This window comes from Pelecanus crispus, chromosome 1 (genome assembly GCF_030463565.1).
Source record: "Pelecanus crispus isolate bPelCri1 chromosome 1, bPelCri1.pri, whole genome shotgun sequence".
Classification (NCBI taxonomy): domain Eukaryota; kingdom Metazoa; phylum Chordata; class Aves; order Pelecaniformes; family Pelecanidae; genus Pelecanus; species Pelecanus crispus.
The window spans coordinates 100,130,026-100,156,055 of NC_134643.1; the positions used below are offsets into that span (position 1 = coordinate 100,130,026).

Sequence of the window (26,030 nt, forward strand, 5' to 3'; positions counted from 1 at the left end):
GTCAACCTGGATTGAATAAGTTTTGGAAGAGCAGGCATGTTTTCCTGCAGAGTTTAACAAATGATAGAAGCTGAGTCCTGTTTTTTGGCTGGAAAAAATCAAGGAGGACCCCACCTTTCAGACTGACAGCATGAAATTACAGGAACCTAATCGGACAGAAGAGGAAATAAATTTCTACTGCGTCATCTCCACCCTACCACCACCCATTGTTTATGAATGGAAAAAGAATGACCATCCCTAGAGCTCTCCTTTTCTTCCCATCTCATTAGTTGTAGCTCACACAGCCCCAGGAACTTAGTCAAACTTAAAGGATGAACCTGCCAAAAGAAACACAAGCTAGTATGTGACTGATGTTGAAAGGGCAGAATGACTAGATGGATTGGTAATGTTGTTTTAATAAACAGCCTTTAAAAATGTCTCATTACAGAGAAGAGTTAGAACCTTGATGATATGAGCCAGTTGTGTCTTTGGAGCAAAATAAGGCACAAACAAAGCTTGGCCTAAATAACACTCATTCTGGCTTTGCACTGATGATGCGATTGCACCACGGAAACATACCCCACCTAATACTGTGGAAACTGAAGTAATAATGTAAACTTAAGAGCTGGCCACCATCTGCTTCCCAGACTCAGTTTTATGGCTTTTTGCACCACTAAAGTGAGAATGGTAAGAGAATTTTTAGAATAATCATAGAATCATCTACGGAATGTTTTCATTATATTTCTGTGGAGGGTGATAAAGCAGTACTGCTCTGGAGCCAAGCCCTGTGAAGCTGACTAAAAAGACTAGATGTTGGCTCCAGTCCTCCTTTCATGCTTAAGCTGTGCTAATATTTGGAAAACTGTTTTACCTCATTTTCTCAGGACTTCGCTTGCATAAATAGAATTCCGACTTCCACAGAAGCAGCATAACAGAGTCAGGGTTTGCTAAGAGGAAGAAAGGAACTCAGCTTGCACTCCAGATGCCAGAATGAATTACCTTGTCTTGGGCTGTCACGTGTAACTTTAAAGATGCTTATGAGACCAATGGGAAGAAGAGTAAAGTTGATTTCATCAACAACATAATGAGATGAGCACCTTCCTGAGTATCTAATCAACTGGCTTCATATTACTCACAGATAAAATATTGTCTCCTGAAAGTGAGACATGACTATGTTTCCAGTATCATAAAATCATAGAATGCTTTGGGTTCGAAGAGACCTTTAGAGGTCATCTAGCCCAACCCCCCTGCAGTGAGCAGGGACAGCTTTAACTACATCAGGTTGCTCAGAGCCCCATCCAACCTGACCTTGAATGTTTCTAGGGATGGGGCCTCCACTACCCCTCTGGGCAACCTGTTCCAGTGCTTCACCACCCTCATTGTAAAAAATTTCTTCCTTGTATCTAGTCTAAATCTATTCTTCTTTAGTATCCTAAGCATTACACTGCTCTAACTCTGTATGTAATGCTATAATTAAAGTATTACTGTCTTACATGAATACCTAATTACTCCTACAAGAAAATCTATGTAATGGACTGTGGTTTGATTCCTGAAGGAATTCCAGGTCTGATAATTACAGACCATTTACAATATTGTACAACATGAAGAATGAACAATGAGAAACCATACATGACCATTTCCTACCATGAGAACACTTGGAAAATCAGAGAAAGAAGAGAATTGTGAAGGATAGATTATTCCCTTATAATAATTACTCATGAGTCAACCCTTTAAATTATCTGAAGTAACAAGGATTTCTACAACTTTTCTTGGGAAGTTATCCCATAGTCCACCTCATGGATAGTACCTGGTAAACAAAACAGAACAAAAAAAAAAACCCAGAATATTAGCTGCTGAAACTTGCAATTTAATGAAAAATTAAAGGAAAGAAATATGAAGAAACCAATTTAATCTCATAGAAGAAGAGGTAAAGCTCAAGAGTTATGAAGAAAATGTCTATTTTTCACTGTATTAAAACTAGTCTACTAACAGATTCAATCTACAGATCCTTCATTTCTGCTTCAGCTCTTGGAAGCAATAAGTATCTGTGTACGTGAATCCACGAATGTATGAAACCACTCATGCTTGCTTGATAGCTGTTACAGCAAATGCCAGATGAGAAAAAAAAAAAAAAATATTGATATTGATTTATTTTTAAAAAATCTTCAAATGCTTTGATGAAACACTTAAAATTCTACCTTGCCACCTGCAAGGATTTAATGAACTGCCTAGCGATCTTGATAAGCAAATTAAATTGCCCTTTCCAGCTTCCTCTGGTTCTGCAAACACTTGCCCCACCTATGAGAACTATCAGTGAATTCAATGGGATGACCAATAATTTTAGAAGACCTCAGTATACACAAGATTACTCTATAAAATAACAGCACTACCTTACCACAAAATGAACTGACCACCAACAAATACCACAGGTTGACAAACCTGACTAATACAGAGGAATAAGCAAGTTTTAATGTTTAGAGTCCACACACGGAAACCATCAGCTTCATCTTTGTTAAACTGGAATCAGTAGATGTAATCATCTCTGATACAATTCTCAATCATTTTATCAATCCACACATATAAACGCTTCTCCATACAGTTATCTAGTCACAATCGTTTGAGTATTAAAAATATCCAAATTGTAAACAACATACACTTTTGGGGAAATGCAATCATTTGTTTGAGTATGAATTCAGAAATGCCAAGTTTTGTCATTGAAGAACAACAATTCATTGTTAAACCAGACCAACAAGCTGCCAAATACAGTGCAATTTCAGTGCCTGCCTGGAACACTCTGCTGATTATATTTTGTTGTCATTTTAGTTTCTCCCTTTTTCAAACCTTCATTTCAGGAAAAATACAATATCAAACAATCAACACATCTAATTGAAGACACAAGAAAGCACTAAAATCCAGTCACCACTCATGTGTATCAGTCCTCTTGTGGCAGTGACATACATACACAAAACTTGCACAGCTGGCCTGCTATGTTTATCAGAAACTGCAAAACTGCTTCTCCTGGATTGCAACCATTTAGAGAAACCTCTCCATAGATTCCCCCCAAAATGAGAGAAGGCACGCTGAAATGGAGTACAGCCACACTCAGATACATCATCTCAGATACAGTTCTCAATCATTTTATCAATCCACACATATAGACACTTCTCCATACAGTTATCTAGTCTTAGATTTAACAGATTTTTTATTTTGGCAATTTGTGGCCATAATGTCTTTCTCACTTTAACAGAGAAGCAAAAATTTGACCATATAAAATACAAATCTGGTATTAAAAAAAGACTGTTTTGCATACCTGTGTTTGGGAATTAGGTACTAGCTTGTACATATTCTGGAGTTGTCCGTTTACTTTTTTATCTGAATTGACAGAAAGAGAAATAAATACACAGAATTACTTTTTGTTTTGTCCAAATCAAAACAAACCAAGTTAATTCACCTTTTTCAACAGCTAAGAGAGTCAGGAGACTTAATTACAAACACAGCATGTAACAGTTTTGTTTGTTCCTGTTTCTCCAGATGAATTAATTCATCTGCAAAGCCGCCTCTTCACATTTTGATAGAGAGGAAATGAAATATATTCTTGTTCTACAACAGGGGGTAAGAGAGCTGAAGTGGTCTTTGGGACTTACTTAGGAGAAGTCAGAGGTGCCTAAGAGGACTCTTTAATAAAATTAATACAACCACAACACTAATAAGCAATGAAGAAACTTGAAAGAGGAATTTCTGCATCCCGTCTGTCAGGCTGGTACTAAGACTGGCTAAAAGCAGCATCTTTTAAGGTCTCCAATAGTTAGTCTTGCTTTTAAGTGCTCTCTTCTAAAAGAAATACATATTTAGCACTAGCAATACAGAGCAGGCATATCACTTCTCTTTAGGTCCGACATGGTTTCCTCTATCTCAACATATGAACAAAGTAACCTGCGGATTTAATCTCTGAAATTTTTCTCTTAGGTTTTTCCTTTTAGCCTCTTTAGTATTAGAAGCTTCTTCTGAAACAGCTGTTAAGTACAGAGGAGAAACAGTCCCTCCCAGCACCTCTTATATTCTAGCACGATGCTTCAAACTTTGTCTACATCTTGCACCTTTACACTTTTCTGCTCCCTTTGCGTCGACAGGTGTGTAAACAAGAATCAAGTTAAATGTTATCATATTTCTTCACAATTCCATCCAAAACAGATAAGCAATAGAAAAAACTTCAACTATAAATAAATATGAATTGAGAGACATTTAAGTTGACGCACTATCCTGAAAAAAAATCTTCAAAGTGCTTGATACTTCTCGGGAACAGGACATACTATTGGCCTAAAGACAAGGGAAAACTGACAAAAGTTTCACACTGACATCATGAGAAAACCATGTTACCATGGTCGGAAATAATCTACTTTCATCTCTTTTGATAAATTTTGGTTAAATAAGTGTTGAACATTTGCCGTGCCTTTTATGTCTTTCTCAAATCAGGAATTAAAAACAGATTCTCCTCCCAACTCTGCCCAGGATGTTTACTATATAACAAAAATTTGGCCTGTGGATTCAACAAATACAAGAACATGCAACAGGAATTTCAGTTTATGGTCATTTATGTATTCTTCAGTGAGGAAAGAAAATTTACAGTGAAGGATGTTTGGTTTAGATCGAGATGCTTCTTAATATATGAAAAGACCTTGAGTTGCTACAAGACAGTAAGTTAAAACAGAAAAAAAAGTGGCCTTTTGTGCTGATTGGTAAACTCCTATGCAGACAGATGGTGTCTACCTATTACACACTCAATATGAAAGGCTTGAAAGTGAAAGGTGCTGTCAACTTTCTGATTACAAGATGCTTTATGAATAGACCAGAATGTAGACATACAGGTGTCCTGGTTTCAGCTGGGATAGAGTTAATTTTCTTCCTAGTAGCAGGCATAGTGCCGTGTTTTGGATTTAGTAGGAGAAGAATGTTGATAACACACTGATGTTTTTAGTTGTTGCTAAGTACTGCTTATGCTAGTCAAGGACTTTGCAGCTTCCCATGCTCTGCCAGGTACACAAGAAACTGGGAGGGGGCACAGCCAGGACAGCTGACCCAAACTGACCAAAGGGCTATTCCATACCATATGACATCATGCTCAGTATATAAACTGGGGAGGGTTGGCTGGGGAGCAGCGATTGCTGCTCAGGAACCATCTGGGTATCGGTTGGTGGGTGGTGAGCAATTGCATTGTGCATCACTTGCTTTGTATATTATTATCATTATTATATTGTTGTTATTATTATTATTACTATTTTACTTTATTTCAATTACTAAACTGTTCTTATCTCAACCCAGGAGTGTTTCTCACTCTTACTCCTCCAATTCTCTCCCCCATCCCATCGGGGTAGGGGGAGTGAGCGAGCGGCTGCGTGGTGCTTAGTTGCTGGCTGGGGCTAAACCACGACAACAGGGTAATAGCAAGCTCCCTGGATTTAGTTGCTGCAGAAGCACCCACTGAATATACAAGTCTACATTCCAGGAAAAAAAAATCTCATCTAAATAGATATATGAACTCTTGCAAGAAAGTATCTTTCAATCCAACTCAATCTGTCTCCATAACTTACAGGAATGATTCTTCTGGCCTATTAAAAATGTATAGTGTCCATAAGAAACAGCATTTAGAAATACATTATATATAAAGAGCAAATTTGGTGATGCCAGTGCACATTTCAATCAGTCTCGAACACAGTATGCACTCTTCATTCCCTCCTATTTTAAGTGCTCAAATATATTTCAGCACTCTCACTACAGATGACTTTAAAATGTTTAAAATGTAGGAAAACCAGCCCTTCAGTAAGCCTTCTTTAGAGCTGTGAAGCAGAGTTTCTTTTTGTGAGGCAGGTATGGGAAAAGACTACCACCATTCTCCACTTTAAGCTCATGGTATAACGATGGCATTATTCTGGACTGCTAAAATGACTCTACAGGCACTGGGCAGGTACTTCAAAGTTACAGCTTTCTAATTTATGACAAGGCCAGCAAATTTCTTTATTAGGGAGTATGAGGACTTTTGCAGTGTTACAAACCACCCTACTGCTCCCCTCCCTCATCCTAAAGTATATCAAGCTGTGCAACTTCCATACAACTTGAAACTGAGGTCCAAATCAAATTTCAGCTGGAAATCTCATATGAATAAGGCTCTCATGAGAATTCCCATTCTTCACATTTCATGTCAAGCTAGAAATACTGAGCATAGGAGTTTGCAGCATCTTCTGACCAACATCATGCTCAGAAATAGCTTTATGTAAATGCTTGAGGAAAATAAATGAAATTGGACAATACCTGTAAGTACTCTCTTCCCCTCTTTAAGAGGAGGAAGACTCTGCTGCTGCCTATTTTCTCCATTGAGAGCAGTGATTCTTTGAGCAGTACATGTTCTTTCAAAGGTTAACTTGATGTTACTTTGCCTGCATTGTCTTGGGACTTTAGAGAAAAAGCTTAAAATATGACTGAGAGAACAGCCAGAGATGCCATACACTGCCTCCATGAAAACCCGAACAAAAGCATACATGAGAGTGTATGCTTCAAACACAATTTGATAATTTCTTGACTGAAAATTAGCTTCAAATTCAACTTTCCAGCAGAGTCATAAAGGGCCTGTTGTGATGCATGCTGGATAGGACGAGCACTGTCTAGCTTTTAACCAGCTTGAACGTAAAAGCAGATATAAAAGAAGATTCAAACAAGGATAATATTTTCCCTCAACTCAAATTAGTAATGCTCTTATTATTCAAGGCCCAAGGAAAAAGCTTGGAATCCAAGTCAGAAGTACAGACATAGGTGCTCAACACTTCATGTGTATCTAAATTGATCACTGTTAGAGTTCTAGAACCTGCAGCAGTTCTACCAACCTGAGAAAAGACCATCTTTCAGAAGAGTAGGTGGCAGTTTTTCAAACACAACTATTTCTAGTTTCACCAACTCCTAAATAATTTGTTAGGGGCATAAGGGATAGCATTTAAACAACAAAAACCTGGTCAGTAGCTTACTTTAAGTAATACCACAATAGAGGAAAAAATGCTGTCAGAGTGAGTAACTATTTGATTAATTATTGCCAAATACTTACTAGACAGAACTGTCTTATGATTGAAAGTCTTGCTCCAAATACTATCCTCTGCGTTGTCTTTAACTCCAAATTCATAAAGTGTGTTTGGCTTCAGATTGTCCACCACTGTCTCTGTAACTGGGCAAAGCTGAAAAACCCATTTCTTGTCTTTATCCTTTTCTCTGTAGCGAACTGTATAGAACCTGCTCAACAACAACAACAAATTATTCGCAAAGAAACTCACTACAACCATTTTTGTTAGGAATTACTAAAATGACTTCTACCCACCATTGTTCTTGTTCTTTCTGGCCCCTTATGGTTATCAAATATCAGAAGAAACAGTATATCTTCCCTGCAAACACAGTGCTAGCCCAGTCATCTCCTAGATACATATATGCTCCTCATCATACAGACCCCAACATTAGGAATATTATATAAAGAGCAAAAGAACAGTCTCCTTATTCACAACCAACGGGGTGTGTGTGGTTCTGACCACAAACTGCAAGTTCATTTTGCAAGCAGTTTCTGCGATTCTGACATATGCCAGAACTAGTCAATTGAATCATGAGTCTATTAGTCAGGATGCCTCAACCAATTTCTCAAAATCTTCTATATCCGCCCAGGGGAAGGTGTTCCCCTCAAAATTAGTCCAAAAATATTCTCAAGGGAAACCCAGTAATAGTTGGCATTTATATAATACATTCCTCATACAGTGATCCCATTATGTATTGCCCACATTTCAAACAAAAAAGTAAACCAAGACATTACTTTCAGCAGTTTAAATCAATAACGTGATGAATGCTAACAGATTATGAAATTAAAAAATATTTCTACAGAAATTGCCCAATTCAATTAAGCAGCACCACCCTGAAGAAATACAACTGCGGTGCTAACCAGTATAAAACAATGCAGTGTAAATGGTGAGAGTTACAGCATAAGAATTCCACTGCCTGATACAGTCTAATTTTCAATATACATACTGTATCACTGCCAGACTGGGGTGGGGTTTTTTGTTTTGTAAAAACAAATCTCAGAGAGATTTGGCAACTTTTTAATCCAAGTATTACTGAAAGTTTTTACACATAACATAAATAAACCATACCCATTGTCCATATCCATCTTACATTTACATCAGCTGAAAAAGGATGAATTCCGTCCAATTGTATTTGTCCACAATTCAATAAAGCAAATTAAGACCATAAAACAAACACATCTCTAAAACCCCACATACATGCCCAAGAATCATTCAGAAGGAAAAGAAATTTGGGTTGTGAGATTTAATCCAGGTATTATATCAGAAAATAAATGGAGAGAAAGGAAGGGACCTTTAATCAACTGGAAGGTATCAAAGATCCAGATTAAAATGACTTAATGGACCCAATATAATACTGTCAATGCATAAAGCTGCTTTTGCCAAAGTTACAGAAGAGCACTTCCAGGGCAGAGTATATGTGGAAGATGACTGTTGAGTACAGGGAAATATTTCATTATTAAAACACAACCTAAGACAAGGCAAGTGCCAATCATGGAAAATGTTTTCATACACAAAGATTCACTTTATTCACGTTTTATCTCCTAAATGTCAAATTTGTTTTCCTGGCACCAAAAATATAGGTTCTCCTGTTTTAGTTGCTACAGTTAGCTCATTCAGGTATTCCACCAGGTTACAAAATTAATATTAATGTTGGCTCACATAACTCTCTTCATTAGCTGTACTACTTTGCATTCAAAACACGCCATAGTCTAACCCAAACCTTGGAAAGGAAAGAAATATGCTAAGTAGTGAATATCCTCTCTTCTTATCAATTCCTGGAGTACCAAGTAATAATCTGCATCCTTACTTCTGTGATCTACTCAAATTTCATGTCAAGCAATGTAAGATCTAACTATCAGTTGGACTGACAAGGAATGTTTTTAAAAAGAAATTATTAACAACATTGAAATGAGGAAAATTTCTCCTCATTTATCCTCTTAATCCTTTCATACATAGTCACATAGACATTAACAGAGAAGAAAAGCTTACTTGAAATCTCTGTCACGCTCTTGTAAATGACGTAACAGTAATAAACAAATCCCATCTGCAACGTAAATGCATCTTGCTGGACCCCATAAAGTCTCTTGGTAAGAGGGGTTTAAAATAGGTATAGATTGATCTATGATCAAAATGTGAATCACAAGTAGAAGTAGTCACCCTCTTCCCAGCTTGCCTGAAAGAGGAGATTTCATTTGTTTTCATCTTCATCCTTACCTTTTCTACCTGTTTTACTTGAATGGGGTAGAAATAAAGTGATTGTGATGGAAAGTAAACAGTATACTGATACATTTCTTAACAGTCTAAATGAACAGCTGCATCAGAAATGAGGAGGAAAAAACCCCATCAAAAACTTGTTCATAATGGACAAGCTTTTAAGTGGCTGCTCCCACTTGCTTCTACTGTAGAAAATGTTCTGGTTTTGAATGCTGTCTCCACACCTGCAAATTCCTTCTCCCTAACATGAATTAAAATACCGAGAACACTTGCATGTCAAAAAACATCTTTCACTAAAATTCAAGGCTATTAAAGAAATCTGACAAGAAGATTTTCATAGTTGTGCCAAACTGCGATTAGAAATAGAAACACACAGCACAGAAGAAATGTGCTCTCAACTCCAAGATTTTCAAGCCTGTAAAAACTTCACCAAGGGTGTAATTGTTTCAGTGGAAACTTGCCACAAGTACTAAAAACACTGACTGTGATGACAGAATTTCCTCAATTTCAATAGAAAGCAAACAAAATGAAGTTCCACTTAACAATTTGCAAGTCACAATCGTTTGAGTATTAAAAATATCCAAATTGTAAACAACATACACTTTTGGGGAAATGCAATCATTTGTTTGAGTATGAATTCAGAAATGCCAAGTTTTGTCATTGAAGAACAACAATTCATTGTTAAACCAGACCAACAAGCTGCCAAATACAGTGCAATTTCAGTGCCTGCCTGGAACACTCTGCTGATTATATTTTGTTGTCATTTTAGTTTCTCCCTTTTTCAAACCTTCATTTCAGGAAAAATACAATATCAAACAATCAACACATCTAATTGAAGACACAAGAAAGCACTAAAATCCAGTCACCACTCATGTGTATCAGTCCTCTTGTGGCAGTGACATACATACACAAAACTTGCACAGCTGGCCTGCTATGTTTATCAGAAACTGCAAAACTGCTTCTCCTGGATTGCAACCATTTAGAGAAACCTCTCCATAGATTCCCCCCAAAATGAGAGAAGGCACGCTGAAATGGAGTACAGCCACACTCACATAGAGGGGAAAGGTACACTACACTGTTTCTCAGATAAAACATTTCCCATTATCTCTGTGAGGTAAGAATATGAAAAACTGACTGCATGCTGCAGGGCCCTAATAGCTAATACGAAAGTAATACACTATTCAAGTAAAGTGTAATCAGAACAGTCCCAGGAATGGTATTCACAGCTGTGAATACTAGTTTGATGTTTCAGCAAGGAGGTGGCACACCCAGTTACACTGGGTGAGAATTTATTTCAATCTAAATTCTCAGTATGTATAAAGACTTGGCAATATTTAAGTGCTTTTAATTTTGATTCTTTATTTGTTTTGGTCGGGATATGAAAAGGGTACTTTTATCAGAACAATGTTTATTGAATAGCACTTGAATTCCTATTTACAACAAATAGTAATCAAAAGATTTCAGGGTTCACTTCACTTCTTGTCCAGGTAGCACTCTATAAAACATTAGACCTCTTTTTTTAAGCTCCATAAAAATCAATCTCTCTCCCTAACAGACAAAGCTTCACTTACTAGAAGATACCTCCAAGCAAACCACCATGGGGACTGTGGAAAAATTTAACTCCTCTCTTTTTACGAGACAACTGAAAGGATAATAAACTGCAACAATTTAAACGGAAGGTATCATGAGCCCGTGAGGGATACTGTTCCACTCAGAGTTAATTGATGTAATAAAGCCAACCAAAAAAAAAAAAAAAAAAAAAAAAAAATCACGGGAAGGAAATAAAGAGCCTATATTTGCCAAGACAGCCTCTCTCCATGTGCATTTGTGCAACACCATGGTATGATTAATCTTTGCATTCATAGAATCATAGAATAGAATTGTTTAGGTTGGAAAAGACCTTTAAGATCATCCAGTCCAACCATTAACCTAAGACCACCAAGTCCACCACTAAATTAAGGGTAGAGTAATAATTTCATGTTTCCTGGCTTAGTGGCTGGATTATTTTTTAATGAAAGTAAAAACTAGGAATCATTAAGGTTGGAAAGGATCTCTAAGATCATCAGTCCAACCATCAACCCAACATCACCATGCCCACTAAACCATGTCCCAAAGTGCCACGTCTACCCATTTTTTGAACACTTCCAGGGATGGTGACTCCACCACCTCTCTGGGCAGCCTGTTCCAATTCTTGACTACCCTTTCCATAAAGAAATTGTTCCTAATTTCCAACCTAAACCTCCCCTGGCATAGTTTAAGCCCATTTCCTCTTGTCCTATCATTAACTACATGAGAGAAGAGACCAACACCCACCTCACTACAACCTCCTTTCAGGTAGTTGTAGAGAGCGATAAGGTCTCCCCTCAGCCTCCCCTTCTCTAGGCTAAACAACCCCAGTTCCCTCAGCCGCTCCTCATAAGGCCTGTGCTCCAGACCCTTCACCAGCTTTGTTGCCCTTCTCTGGGCACGCTCCAGCACCTCAATGTCTTTCTTGTACTGAGGGGCCCCAAACTGGACACAGTATTCCAGGTGCGGCCTCACCAGTGCCGAGTACAGGGGGACAATCACCTCCCTGCTCCTGCTGGCCACACTATTCCTGATACAAGCCAGGATGCTGTTGGCCTTCTTGGCCACCTGGGCACACTGCTGGCTCATGTTCAGCCAGCTGTCTACCAACACCCCCAGGTCCTTTTCGGCCAGGCAGCTTTCCAGCCACTCTTCCCCAAGCCTGTAGCGCTGCATGGGGTTGTTGTGACCCAAGTGTAGGACCCAGCACTTGGCCTTGTTAAACCTCATACAGTTGGCCTTGGCCCATCGGTCCAGCCTGTCCAGGTCCCTCTGCAGGGCCATCCTACCCTCCAGTAGATCGACACTCCCACCCAGTTTGGTGCCATCTGCAAACTTACTGAGGGCACACTCAATCCCCTCATCCAGATAGTTGATAAAGATATTAAACAAGGCTGGCCCCAAAACTGAGCCCTGGGGAACACTGCTTGTGACCGGCCGCCAACTGGACTTAACTCCATTCACCACAACTCTCTGGGCTTGGCCATCCAGTCAGGTTTTTATCGAGCAAAGAGTATGCCCATCTGAGCCATGAGCCACCAGCTTCCTTAGGAGAGAACTCTCTCTTCTTGAAACTCTTACATATAAAGAGCTTTAAGTATTCTTTTACAGTATTCTGACTTCACTTGCCTCCACCTATGATGCACACAAAATGTGAAATAACAGCAGAAATAAAAGCAGCAAAACCAATCTCACCATTTAATGGAAGCCACAAGAGTACGGTATTATTCCATAGGCCAACCACTGTAGTGATTACTATATCTGCAAAGTCTACGTAAAAGACTATCAGCCCAATACAAAAGAATGTTTCTATCCTTTCTATGTTCAGTTTATATTTTTTTTTTAAACTCCACAATGCAAGACAGTGAAACCTTTTCTTTCTCAGCTTAGAGCTAGCCTATAAAATTACACAAGAAATCAAAATATGATGGCATTTTAAAGAAGCAGCCCACAGGGTTTTTGCTTTTGAAATGAAGCAAATCTCTCTCACTGCTAAGAGAAGCAAAATTCTAGGATGGATAGGCAAAATGTTAAGTTTTCATATATCAGTATGAATTACACCATCCTGCCAAGAATTCCAGTGCTATTTTTCCAGTTGTTGACCAAAATTCTTTTCAGCCAGATTCCCAGAAAATGCTTGCACAGTCAAATAATTGGGCACAAAAAATTAGATACTGGAAATCTTATAAGGCAGATGGTTTTATGAGATTTCCAGAGTAGGTCAGTTTGTATAAATATCATGGGTTTATCTGGAACCAGATCCAAACCAAAACTCCAAACAATTTAATCATGACTATTTTAGTCACACATAACACTAAACAAACAATTAAGCCTTGGAGATATAAGAACATTCCTGCTTTGTGATTTTGTGTTACCATAGATAAAAGATTATAAAAGTTATTGCACTTTTGTGCACAGGAATGTAATCAGACTTTTAAAAAAAGACTATTAGCATACACATATATTTGTTTGTTTGTTTATAGTTAGACTTCATTGGAAGCAGAGCATCCATTTAGTGTTAGAAAGTAATAAAATAAATGGTTTGAACTACAATTTTTCAGATACTGAGTGTTTCACAAATTGGCACATGATGTTGATTATATTGTTTCCTTTTTGTTGCCAAGTCTACTTTAAAGTAACAGACACTGACATATATAAAAAGATGGAAAGAATAACATCACTGATGGCTATCAGTTAAGTCTGCAAAGCGCTTTCTAATTTAGTTTTCACCTTTACATGATCATTAACATTCACTTTTTTCACACAAATTTTTTAGTAGAACGACCAAAATTAATTGAAGAGTTAGGGGTTCTGAAGAATGAGAGGCTGACCACCAACATATCTTTCCATGTTTAAACAAGCTTTCAGCATACACTCCCAGGGAAGTAACTCAGGAGCACCTGAAACTCAAAAAGTTTATTTGCTACAGTATATTTTCCTTAAGAAATTCTGCTAAGTTTAAAATGCATTTTCTGTGATATTTGCAACACAAAGTAGGATTAATTTGGCAGCTGCATAGTAACACAGATTTGTAGATAGGCAAAAAAAGGAGATGCATGCACATATCTTTCTGAATTTAGGGTTTTAAAAAACCTAGTTCTATATGTTGTACAACATGAAGAGTAAGTATGGATTCTTCTCTGGTTTTCCCTCTTTTTTTTTTTTTTTTTTTTTTAAAAAGCATCAGATACAAATTAAGTAAAACACAAAATCTGTACTACTTGCAAATATGACATGAGAACATTTAAGTCACAGGCAAACAAATTTAAACAATATAAATGTGAATCTGTCAAAGTTCTTAACTTAGATGTATTTCACCAAAAAAACCCATACCTTCATGTTTAAAATTTCTATTTCACATGTATCTGAAAGCGTGTTTGTTTTTCTATACAATCCACTCAATACAGTAAAATATAGCATTCTATCTACAAACCCTATTTTTGTCTTGCATGGAAAAACCTTTTTCTGTTCCTTCCCCCGGCTCCCCCTGCCCAAAGAACTGAAGATCAGATTCCTCCTTTTTTGACCCCTTGCTCCATTTTGGGATCTGTGGAGTTGTTCTAACCAAAGGAAAGGCCAAAAGAAGTCTGTGCAATAGTCTATACTCTCTTTTTCAGACCTAAATGGACAGTAAACATAGCCCCAGTATGTTTATTATGACATCTCTGTCCACTAATCGTTATCTGAATGTTGAAAGGTAGAGAGGAACCAAGCCCGTCTACTCTCCTGGAAATAGAAAATGAGGAAGTGAACATGACTGTGCAGCAGGTTATCATGACTTTGCCATCCTCCCTCATCAACTACCTCATACTGGTGTGAAAAAACAGAAGATGCTGAGAAAGCTAATTCCACATTGTTGGTGGAACCTTTCTGGTGTTACGTAGTTTTCACCCGTTACATAAAACTAATCACTTGAGGTTTTTAGTTTGGGTCTTTCTGTTTTGTTTTGTTTTGCATTCCAGTGCTAAGGCTCTGACCAGAGATGATAGCCACTTCAAGGAGGCTTTAAAATTTGACCTTGCAAAGAACTTTGGTCCACACAAATGGCAGTGATTATCTTTGCTTCCACAAGGAATTAGGGTTTGGGGTTATCTTGCAGGAAATATGTAGCACGCTATTAGCTTATGCCCTTAATTTCTAGAGTTAAGCAACCAAAGAATGGTTTGTCAAAAAATGGCATAGTAACTTTTTCTTCATTGCAATTTCTTAAAAAGCACTTTGTAGGTACAGAAGAATGCTATGTGCCCTCAATAAGCAAGCAATAATTTCACTGAAGCAATAAAAGATACCAATGCTCTTTGAGAACATGGCACATCTTATTCAAAATTCTTTTGCTCACAAAACCAGACCTTCTAAGGAATATCCCACTGAGGTCAGACTTGCACTAGAGAAAGTCTTGGCCAACAGATCCATGCTGTTCCATGTGGTTTTCATCTTCTGAGTCAGTGACATATTCAACTAACTTATATTATGCAACATTTGTACAAAAGCCTAACATCCATCTAGAGATGGTAAAATCTGAGGCCGAGAACAGTGACTCCATTTCAGGTCATACAGAGTTACAAATCTAAAAACTTGGTGGGATATTAACTGACAGAATTGAGTTAAGAGGTCATAATTGCCATATACTGCCAATGTCAAAGATTAGAGGTTAGTCACTATACAACAATCCTGAGGATAATTAACAGTACATTTCAACATGTGACAGTAAGGAGAACAAGCCAGATGAAAAAGGATCAAGTGAAGTGGACTGCCCCTGCAATAGATACAAATGTTGATGAATCCGATATCTGATTTTAAGTCTTGTACTTTTAACATGATGCTAACTTGCTAAGGACGGGCTACTTCCTGATTTTTTCTTATCATACATTATCAATTATCATTCCAATTATTATAATAAATTAATAATTTTTCTTCTATACACTGACTAGAAATATGTTTGAATCATCTCTGCTTAGAATTATAGAAATACACACCATGGTCATGTGGAAACTGTTCTCATCATTTATACAAATCACAGGCGTTTTGGTCCAGTAAAGGCAAACAAAATAAGAGCACCACTTAAGTGATTTCCTTTTTTTTCCCCTTCATTAAATTTATTGCTATGATTGACTGCAAAACAGAAATCTGCTTATAGGTATATACCCATACTTTGATACGACCATTTGTATATCTGATTTAAGTGTTTTTAAACTAGCTACTCATGAGTGTCAGTGTATCTTTAGAGTTGAAGTACAGGGACATATTCAAACCAAATGAACAATACAACTCTTATAGGCTCCTCTTATGGGTGCAAAAGGGAAATACATAGGCAGTACTTTAGTACAGCCTGACAACGTTCACTAAAATGGAGGGTACGTTAAAAGTAAACACCTGAGAGGAGTCAGCTAACTGGGCCAAAAAACACTTAACTAAAGAACCAGAATTTTGGGAGATGCACGCCATTACTTAAAACAAAGACATGGTAAAAGCAAGTCTCTCATACTAGAGTAGCAAACACAGAATGTATTCTAAACACAGCAAGACACCAGTAGCACTGCGCTAAGTGGAAAACATTACATACTATGTTAAAGTGTTTGTTCAAACTTTGAGTCAATGAATGCCCAACAAGAATATTCAGTTACTGAGGAGAAAACCCAAAGCTGGTGAAGGCGTTGTGGTGGGTACTATACGCCTTGGATCTCCAATTGGATTAATACAGGACATACACTTCTAAAGCGTTCTTCCTTTCCACTGCACAATGGGTGCTGTAACTTTGGTGCTGACACAGCACATAGAGAACATAAGTTCTATGGCAAAAATGGTGCTAAAATCATGTTGTGGGCAGAACGCTTTACAGGCTCCTCCATGGTCAGCTTCTTTTTCTAACTGCAGGAAACTATTTGCTTCTTTCTTGATTGAGAGAGCAAAATTTAAGCCTAAACCAACTTTTATTTCTACTGAAAAAATCCAATTAAATTACATACTTGGACATTTCCTAATATTCCATAAAAATTTCCTAAAAAAACATTAACATTGTTATTTCAATAGTGTTTAAAATTCTGGTTGGTGATGAAGATCCAAATTTGTTCATGAGAAATATTTTAAGCTTGAAAAGGGTTAGTCCAAAACTTTGGTAAGAAAAAGGTCATATTGGCTACATGGGATGGGTTTTTTAACATAATCTATGTTTGGCATACAGTTTAATGGTATCAATGGGAGTTTTATTATCAACACCAAAGTAAGCATTCAATTTTAAATTAGACAGCTGCAGATTACACAAAAATTAGACAGAGAAGTGTTCTCAATAATACAAAGATGCATTAAAGAACAAAAAGATGATAGTTTCAAACCAGAAGTAGATGCATCCCAGCCACGGGTGCACAAAGTTTCTTCTTGGTTTTACAAAACACTGTTGAGTTGAATGGAGCTTCACATGATGTAAATGAAGACAAAAAAACTCTTCTGTCATAAAAGGAAGTATACAAAGAGAACACCGAAATGACAGACCAGGGAAAACATCTGTATTAACAATTTCAGTAAATGCAGCAGATGAATTTTACTCATCTGCCAAGAGCTGCCTAAAATGTAATGGTGCACTTAACTGAGAAGCAACCCAGCACTACGACTTCTGCTGAAACTGCTACTTGGCGAGTCTTCCTGAGCTCCCCATGTACTGTACCACTCATTAAGTAATTACAGTAAAACAAAAATGTTATAGTAGAAGAGATCTTCTTTTACTTACAAAAGAAAATTAATAAAAGCCGTACTGTATCAATATCAGGAAAGTAGTGTAGTGATAAGACCAAATACAGGGAACAAAAATCAAATAGCATTAAAACATCATTCCCTCACCACAGCAGCACAAAAGACTTACCTTACTTCTATTTACCAACTTTAAACCAATATATTTCCTATGATATAACAAGTTTCTTTCAATTTATTCAGATACAAATGCAGGTAGAGCCAAGGCCATTGGTTTAAGAAGAAGAAAGGATCTAGTGTGAAACAGCAAGATTTGTACTTCAGCATGTAGATGGTCTGACTAAATTTGCACTCAAGACAAGTAAAGGCTTGAGAAGTACTAATCTAAGTAAATGAGAAAACTTACTTCACATTCAGAACTATTGCTTCCAACTTTTTAATTTCCACTGTCAAACTTATTTCAGCCACACCAGATAACTACACTGAATTAAATCATGATCATCATAAAAAATAATTTTCTGTTATGTTACCTGTCACTAGCACAGTTACTTGTTGCTGTCCAGTCATGTTGAGGGTTGACTAGGATGCCCCAAGAGAGGAACACAGATGTTGGGGTGAGAGTGCCAACTACCAGCTGCAGAGGCTTTTGAGTCTTGGTCCGACCTACATAAGAAACATTAATTCCAGTTACAAATGTAGGGGAAAGTTTTTGCAGTTGGATAATAAAGTAAATGAAGACCTACTTCTCTTCTAAATTTGAAAGGAAAGGTACAACAGTTCTCTCTCTTTTTCACAGTCACCATTTCTAACGTATGATTTAAAAAAGGGGGCAGAGACAGTGTCTGTGACCTGCTTGTTGGCTTCTCATTGAGGCAAGTGAAACGCCTGCAAGGGAGACTGCTCCTTCTCTAAAGCCAGCTGAGCATGAATAGAAGAAAGAAGTGCAGAACAAAGTTGGCATAAAGAAAGGGAGGATGCAGCTAGCAGGCAGCAGGAGCACAGATTAGGAGACTGCTTTAGAAAGCAGGTATCGGACACACAAGCCTCAGAAAGACTATTTTTTAGCCCCCCTCTGGACTTGCACAGCATGTATTTCAGCCTAGGAAGAAACTGGAAGACTTCACTTCTGGACTTGCAGATCCAGGGTAAACATAAAGGCAGTCTTGCTATTATTTGGTGGGTGGGAGGGAGATTTGTTTACTAAACTTTGTTTCAATTTTGTCTAAGTTTCTTCTATTTCTCTTTTTTTCAGCCTATGTTCTAGTTAAACCTAGGTTTTGAAAATGAACAGTGGGTGGTTTTGGTATGCTTAGTATGAGAATAAGGTATATGCACATTAACTTCAAAGCTCTGCCTGTCTTGGACTGCATTGCAGAAGGTGTTTCACAGAGTTCAGGACATTAGGAAGTCTCTCTGCATGTGACAGAAATACTAACTTCTTGGCAGGATTCTCAGTAACACTGCAATTGTGTCCACAGATAATTCATACTTTCTACAGCATTCTTTGTCAAGAGTTAAATAAAACCTACAAAAATCCTGTTGCTTTTAACGGTAGGCAGATCTAAGTCAGAGTCTGTATCTCTGGGATTTTTCTCTTTTAACCACCTACTACATTCAAAATGTTCAGCTTTTGCATGATACTTTAACTTTGGTCTGAATGAAGCAGCACAACTCTCATGTGGAGGAAGAATAAATAAAGTTGAAAAGCTAATACTTGGAAATTAAGAAATTATCTAGAGCAACTATTTTGAACCTGTAGTTTGTGGATTGCTACAAGCCCAATGAGAACCTTTGGTGTTTGAAAGATGATTAGTTAAAGGAAATTCATATATTCTTTACATCACATTACATACTTCAAAAATCTAAAGGATCTGTACCTCCACAAAATGTACAGGTGAACACAAATTCCCCAAAAGTTTATAAGCCACTGATCTAAGAGTTATATTTTTCACTGTTGTGAAACAGATCTAACTTTTCGTGTCTTTTGAACCCTAATATCTCTTCACTTAACAAGCCCCAGTGACAGTCTGATTTGTACTTTCAACTAATGTTGTGTGTGTTCATTTAGAAACATTAACTGTGTGGGTTTTTACTTTATATTGATGATGAATATATTGCCATGAAAACACCACAAACAAAAAAACCCCACTCTCTACCGTTAAGAGGAAGTACGACACAACATATGATACTTCCACAAGGGCAAATGTCCAAATAATTTTCTTGTTCTCTGAACCAGTTCCTACACTCTTTCTCCATTTTGAAAGACAAACTTAAAAAAACCAGCTTGATCATTCACCAAACTATCTGGCAAATCTGCTATCTATAGCAAAATCTCTTTCTTGATCACTTTTTGAGGAAACATGGAAAATATGTGAGTTTTAAGGAAAAGAAAAAACAAGCTCTCATACAACTTGAAATCATACTGGGGTTTGGGAGGACCTACATATGATTTTGATTATGACTCTTACTATGCCATTAGTTCCCAGTTAGAGACTGCAATGATTTATACACTATAAAACCAGGAATTACCTTGGTGATTGTCTATGTTGATCTATATGAATACAAACCACACAAGTCCTCTGTATGAATTGCAGTTTGCACTACAGTGTATCTTCTAGAAATGTAACCAGTCTTCAATTTTAAATTTAAAATTGCAGCAACTCAGACTCTACCACAATTCTTGCTAATGTGTCCAGTTTAACTATTCTCACTACTATAAAGACTTGCATATATCTAGCTAGCACTAAACCAACAGCTGTTCTTATACCTTTGCCTGCTGGACTGAAAAGTCAATTATCTGAATCTTGTTCCACAAATTAGTTTCTGTAGACTGTAGATAGAAAAATTAATAATGTCCAAATAGTGCATTGGGCATTTTTTTAGGTTTTGTGTCTTTTGATATGTTGCATCTGAAAGGTAAATCACTTTTCAGAATCTTTCCAGACATACTGTTTTACATCTGGCCAAGAACAAGAAGAAATTAAGCCTAAGCAGTTACCAGGAATTAGAAAAAAAATCATATAAAGATCTCAAACTATAAACATATACATATACACTATCAGTTTATTCTTTGCAACAGTCCAGTGATCCTGAGAGACATCTCCATATTAAAGTAAGGAATTAAAACCTAACAATATTAATGACATGATTAAGGTCATATGGAATGTCTTTGGAACAGACAAGAATCAAATTCAGATTTCTGCTCTGCTATGTATAGTTTAAGCTAGAAACATCCCTCTTTCCTTAACTGCTTGCATCAGCAAACTTAGTAGTAGTATTGATTTACTGATACATATATATATATACACCCACACACAAGTTACCATTTCCAATGAGAAACAAAGAGCATTAACATGTCCATGGATGAACGAATCCTTACTGGTAGTTTGGGAAGAGTAACTTCAATGCACCAGATCACTGTATTTCAAAACTTCTACTTTTTTTCCATGCATTTGTGACCTCTTTAAACATCAGAAATTAGTATCCTAAATTTCAACTCTCATTTCTAAGAACTTTTTACAAGAACAATCTTTAGGTACTTCTTCATGTTTTGAACATCACATGTGTGATTAGCTACTGACTAGGAAATACATTTTACCTTCCCACGTATGGAATTTGTGCACCCCAGTCAGACAGCTACAGTTACAAATATCTTTTCAGAGAAACCCAGTAAAAGATTCTGTCTTCCTTTAACTACTTTAAGAAAGAGATGCAGTAATGGTAAAATACCTGAACAAGATTTCTTGTTGTTTGAAACACGTGCTGGTCTTACTGAAACCAAATATCGTGGCTCTGCATCTGTAAATGAAGAAAGCAGCAATTAGTACAGTCGTGTACTTGCACGTGTACTTTATTCAAGAAAGGGATTAACATATAATTCATAAGAGAAAGTCCAATATCCAGTGACATGTTACCTAATCTTTGTGATCTTTCAGCATGTTTGCTTTAAGTTTTATTCACCAATCATTCAGAAATACTCTAGCCATTAGGAAAAATAATACACCTGTGCACAAAAGATTTGGCAATTCTTTTTGACTGAGACACAACAAACAGATGAACAAAGCAGGACATACATGTAACATTTCAATGCAAACATTATTTGGAAAGTGAAGGGGAATGAAAACCCAGATGACGAGGAAGAGGTGATGGCAAAACAAAAAAGTAAAACAGGTAAAGTAATAAGAGGGCAAAGCCTGAAGAGTACAACCATAGATATCTACTCTCCTGACAGGAGCCAGAGGAACTTCTCCTACAATACTTTCTGTATTCTGTTTCAGGGTATACACCTTAGTTTTCCTGTTTTAAGCAGTTTCTTGGTAAAAAGCTGACCTATTGTAAAAAGAATAAACAAAATGCATTGATCATTTAGGAGCACATACCCTAACAGACTAATACTAAATCATTCAAGATTTGCATGGTTGGTTGCAGGAAACAACACAATGTCAGACATGCTTAAGATAGTCTCCACATCAGTTACTGGCTTGTTTTATAATTATGCTTATCTGTTTTTTCCAGAGACTTATTATGAGATTTAACTATTAAGTGCTTTGACAGTTTTGAATACTCTTTATGAAAGTAAAGTTATTACTAACATTTAAGACCAAGGGACTAATATGCATGTAAAATCCACAACGGGCTGTGACTTTGACTGGAATTTCTGGGTACTGTTACACTAGAAGCCCCTATGCATTTTCTCCCAGGGAAAATGAACCTTTGCAAAATATTTCTTAAATCTTTATGGGAGAGAAACTCTCTCCATCTTAACTCCAGTTCAAACTTTTTTGCACCACTTCCTATAAAAGGTTCAACTGCTTCATTTCAAAAAGCTAACAGAACAGATCATATTACATCGTAAAAAAAAAAAAAAAAAAAGCCCTTCCAAAGACAAGAATTTTCTCTTTCAATTCAATCTTACCTTAACGGCCTAAGCTTCTTTTAAAGTACACAAGAACTGCAGCCATTCTCAAGGATGCAGAGTCATTGCTAGCTGGGTGTCAGCTGTGAACCAGTTTGGAAAACTTCTGGAGATACCAGTCTTCATAGGAAATAATGAAATGAAGCAAACCAAGTTTTACACAAACTAACACATTTGAGAGACATCTGATGCAGTTTGGATGACACAATTTCAGATATATTCATGTTTCTGGCAGTGAAAGGCAGATAATCTCACCCTGCAGCTTAAAATAATAAATGCTTTGATTAAAACAATGTTGAAATGGTGATTTTAGTTTGAGAAATTCATCTTCAGCAAGATTTTCCCTTACTCTTGACATCAGATGTCAGAGATTTCTTTCCTTAATTATTTAAAACCAAGCTCTATTCTCAAACTGCAACACTAGAAAAGAAGTCATACGAGCTTCCAAAGAGATACCCATGGGCAGAATTTGTCTCACCATATACTGATCAAAACTACTTTAGCTACATTTTTTTTTTAAAAAAGGATTACTCTATGTGAAATTCTTATTCTAGTTTAGATACATCTATCTAAATCTGTATCTATGGATGAGACATGGAATTTCCTGCATATCTCGGTGTAACAGATACCTTGAAGTCTACTAATTAAACAGAACCACTGAGAAATCATTCAATTTTCTCTTACACCCAGTTTTCTGTAAGGAGAGAGGAAGGAAAACCAGTACTGAATAAATGGAAAGCTTGCTGCACTACTTAAAAGGCTGTGCCAGTGTGGGGAAAACCACTCTAACTTAACCTCACTGATTCTATGCATCTAAGTCATTGGAAACCCATACCATGGGTGTACTTTAATTGTTTATTGTTTTTAAATGGGTTTCAGCTGCACCCAATGTAAACATAACTAAGATGAGCATTGAAAACAGCTGCTCAAAGCAGTGTGGACAAAAGAATTAGGTAAAGAGAAAGAGCAACCCTGAAGTGCAAATTTCTTTTCATTTACAAAAAATCTTTTTTAATATTTAGGGCAGCACATAGTTCTTCTGGGATCTGTGCAATCGCCTGGACATTTTTTGTATTGAGACCTAAAACCAGAAGTGACACTTTAAAATCATGTTTTTCCTGTACTTTAATCCCAGTTCTCTGCTGTGCATTCATGCCCACTTGTGACACTGTCATAACTCTCACAAAGTACTGAGCAACCTTAACTTCAACAAAATTAGTTTCAGGCATCACCATGAAAGCTCACAAATTACAAAGTCAGTCTTCAAAACTGCAAAAATTTATGTTTTCATCAACAGATTGTCCCAAGATTGTGAAAGAAAGCTATCCAAATGGTTTGAAACAGCTGGTTTTGCCCTGCTCCATCACTGGAAAAATTTATTCTGGCTGAAGTCTGAAATGACATGTGTAGCAGTATAGAAATAGATTATCTGTTAAGCAAAATATGGTAATAAACAAAGACTGTAAATTTCTCCCTGCACATCTCAAAGCCACAAAACCTGGTATTTATCAGGAATCATTAGTTCTAACAGGTATTTTTGTTCTGTAACAAAGTGCTCTCAGCAGGAATATTTTGTGTTGGGTGCTGTTCACTAAGCTTTTTCATGGATTTAGGAAATGTTGCCTTAATAAAGAATACAACACACCCCCATTTCCCAGAGAACTCATGACTCTTCTGACTGTAATATAATGTATAAAAGGAAATATATAGGAAAACAGGCTAAGACTAGATGTTTTGAGAGCTCTGCTATAGAACAGGCAGGTTTAAAAAGTACCACTTGTCTGGTTCAGAACCACTGAATTTAAGAAAATATTATGATCATTATGGATGAAGGAAAGGCTGTGGATGTCATCTACCTGGACTTCAGTAAAGCTTCCACCCGAGAGTACTGAGGGAGCTGGCAGAGGAGCTTGCCAAGCCACTTTCCATCATCTATCAGAAGTCCTGGTTAACAGGGGAGGTCCCTGATGACTGGAGGCTTGCCAACGTGACGCCCATCTACAAGAAGGGCCGGAAGGAGGACCCGGGAAACTACAGGCCTGTCAGCCTGACCTCAGTGCCGGGAAAGATTATGGAGAGGTTCATATTGAGTGAGCTCAACAGGCAAGTGCAGGTCAACCAGGGGATCAGGACCAGCCAGCATGGGTTCATGAAAGGCAGGTCCTGCTTGACCAACCTGATCTCCTCTTATGACCTGGTGACCTGCCTGGTAGATGATGGAAAGGCTGTGGATGTCATTTACCTGACTTTAGCAAAGCTTTTGACACCGTCTCCCACAATATTCTCCTTGGGAAGCTGGCAGCTCATGGCTTGGACGGGAGTAGTCTTCGCTGGGTAAAAAACTGGTTGGGTGGCCGAGCCCAGAGAGTAGTTGTAAATGGAGTTAAGTCCAGCTGGCAGCCGGTCACGAGCGGTGTTCCCCAGGGCTCAGTTTTGGGGCCAGCCTTGTTTAATATCTTTATGGATGATCTGGATGAGCGGATTGAGTGCACCCTCAGTAAGTTTGCAGATGACACCAAGCTGGGTGGGACTGTCGATCTGCTGGAGGGTAGGATGGCCCTGCAGAGGGACCTGGACAGGCTGGATCGATGGGCCGAGGCCAACTGTATGAGGTTCAACAAGGCCAAGTGCTGGTTCCTGCACTTGGGTCACAACAACCCCATGCAGCGCTACAGGCTTGGGGAAGAGTGGCTGGAAAGCTGCCTGGCCAAAAAGGACCTGGGGGTGTTGGTAGACAGCTGGCTGAACATGAGCCAGCAGTGTGCCCAGGTGGCCAAGAAGGCCAACAGCATCCTGGCTTGTATCAGGAATAGTGTGGCCAGCAGGAGCAGGGAGGTGATTATGCCCCTGTACTCGGCACTGGTGAGGCCGCACCTGGAATACTGTGTCCAGTTTGGGGCCCCTCACTACAAGAAGGACATTGAGGTGCTGGAGCGTGTCCAGAGAAGGGCAACAAAGCTGGTGAAGGGTCTGGAGCACAGGCCTTATGAGGAGCGGCTGAGGGAACTGGGGTTGTTTAGCCTGGAGAAGGGGAGGCTGAGGGGAGACCTTATCTCTCTCTACAGCTACCTGAAAGGAGGTTGTAGTGAGGTGGGTGTTGGTCTCTTCTCTCATGTAGTTAATGATAGGACAAGAGGAAATGGGCTTAAACTGTGCCAGGGGAGGTTTAGGTTGGAAATTAGGAACAATTTCTTTATGGAAAGGGTAGTCAAGAATTGGAACAGGCTGCCCAGAGAGGTGGTGGAGTCACCATCCCTGGAAGTGTTCAAAAAACGGGTAGACGTGGCACTCTGGGACATGGTACAGCTGTGTTACAGTTCATAAAGAGAGGAACAAAACCATCAGATGTGCTGGACAAGAAATTTCTGTGAGAGTCACAGACTGTGCCTCAGGCTATGAACACAGGACACACAGCGGACAATAGTAGTTGGTTTGCCAAGCAGGACTCTAGATGTGGTGCTTAGGGACATGGTTTAGTGGTGGACTTGGCAGCACTAGGTTCACGGCTGGACTTGATCTTAAAGGTCTTTCCCAACCTAAATGATTCTATGATTCTATGGTTTAGTGGG

General features: G+C 38.0%; 1 protein-coding gene across 1 annotated transcript in view; it reads right to left on the minus strand.

Moving 5' to 3' along the window:
- Positions 1–26,030, minus strand: part of ABI3BP (ABI family member 3 binding protein) — a 171,029-nt gene that overhangs the window by 113,644 nt on the left and 31,355 nt on the right. Inside the window, 4 exon segments of the mRNA XM_075725367.1 lie at positions 3,290–3,351; positions 7,070–7,251; positions 18,077–18,209; positions 21,276–21,344. Of these exon segments, the coding sequence (XP_075581482.1) occupies positions 3,290–3,351; positions 7,070–7,251; positions 18,077–18,209; positions 21,276–21,344 (446 nt within the window).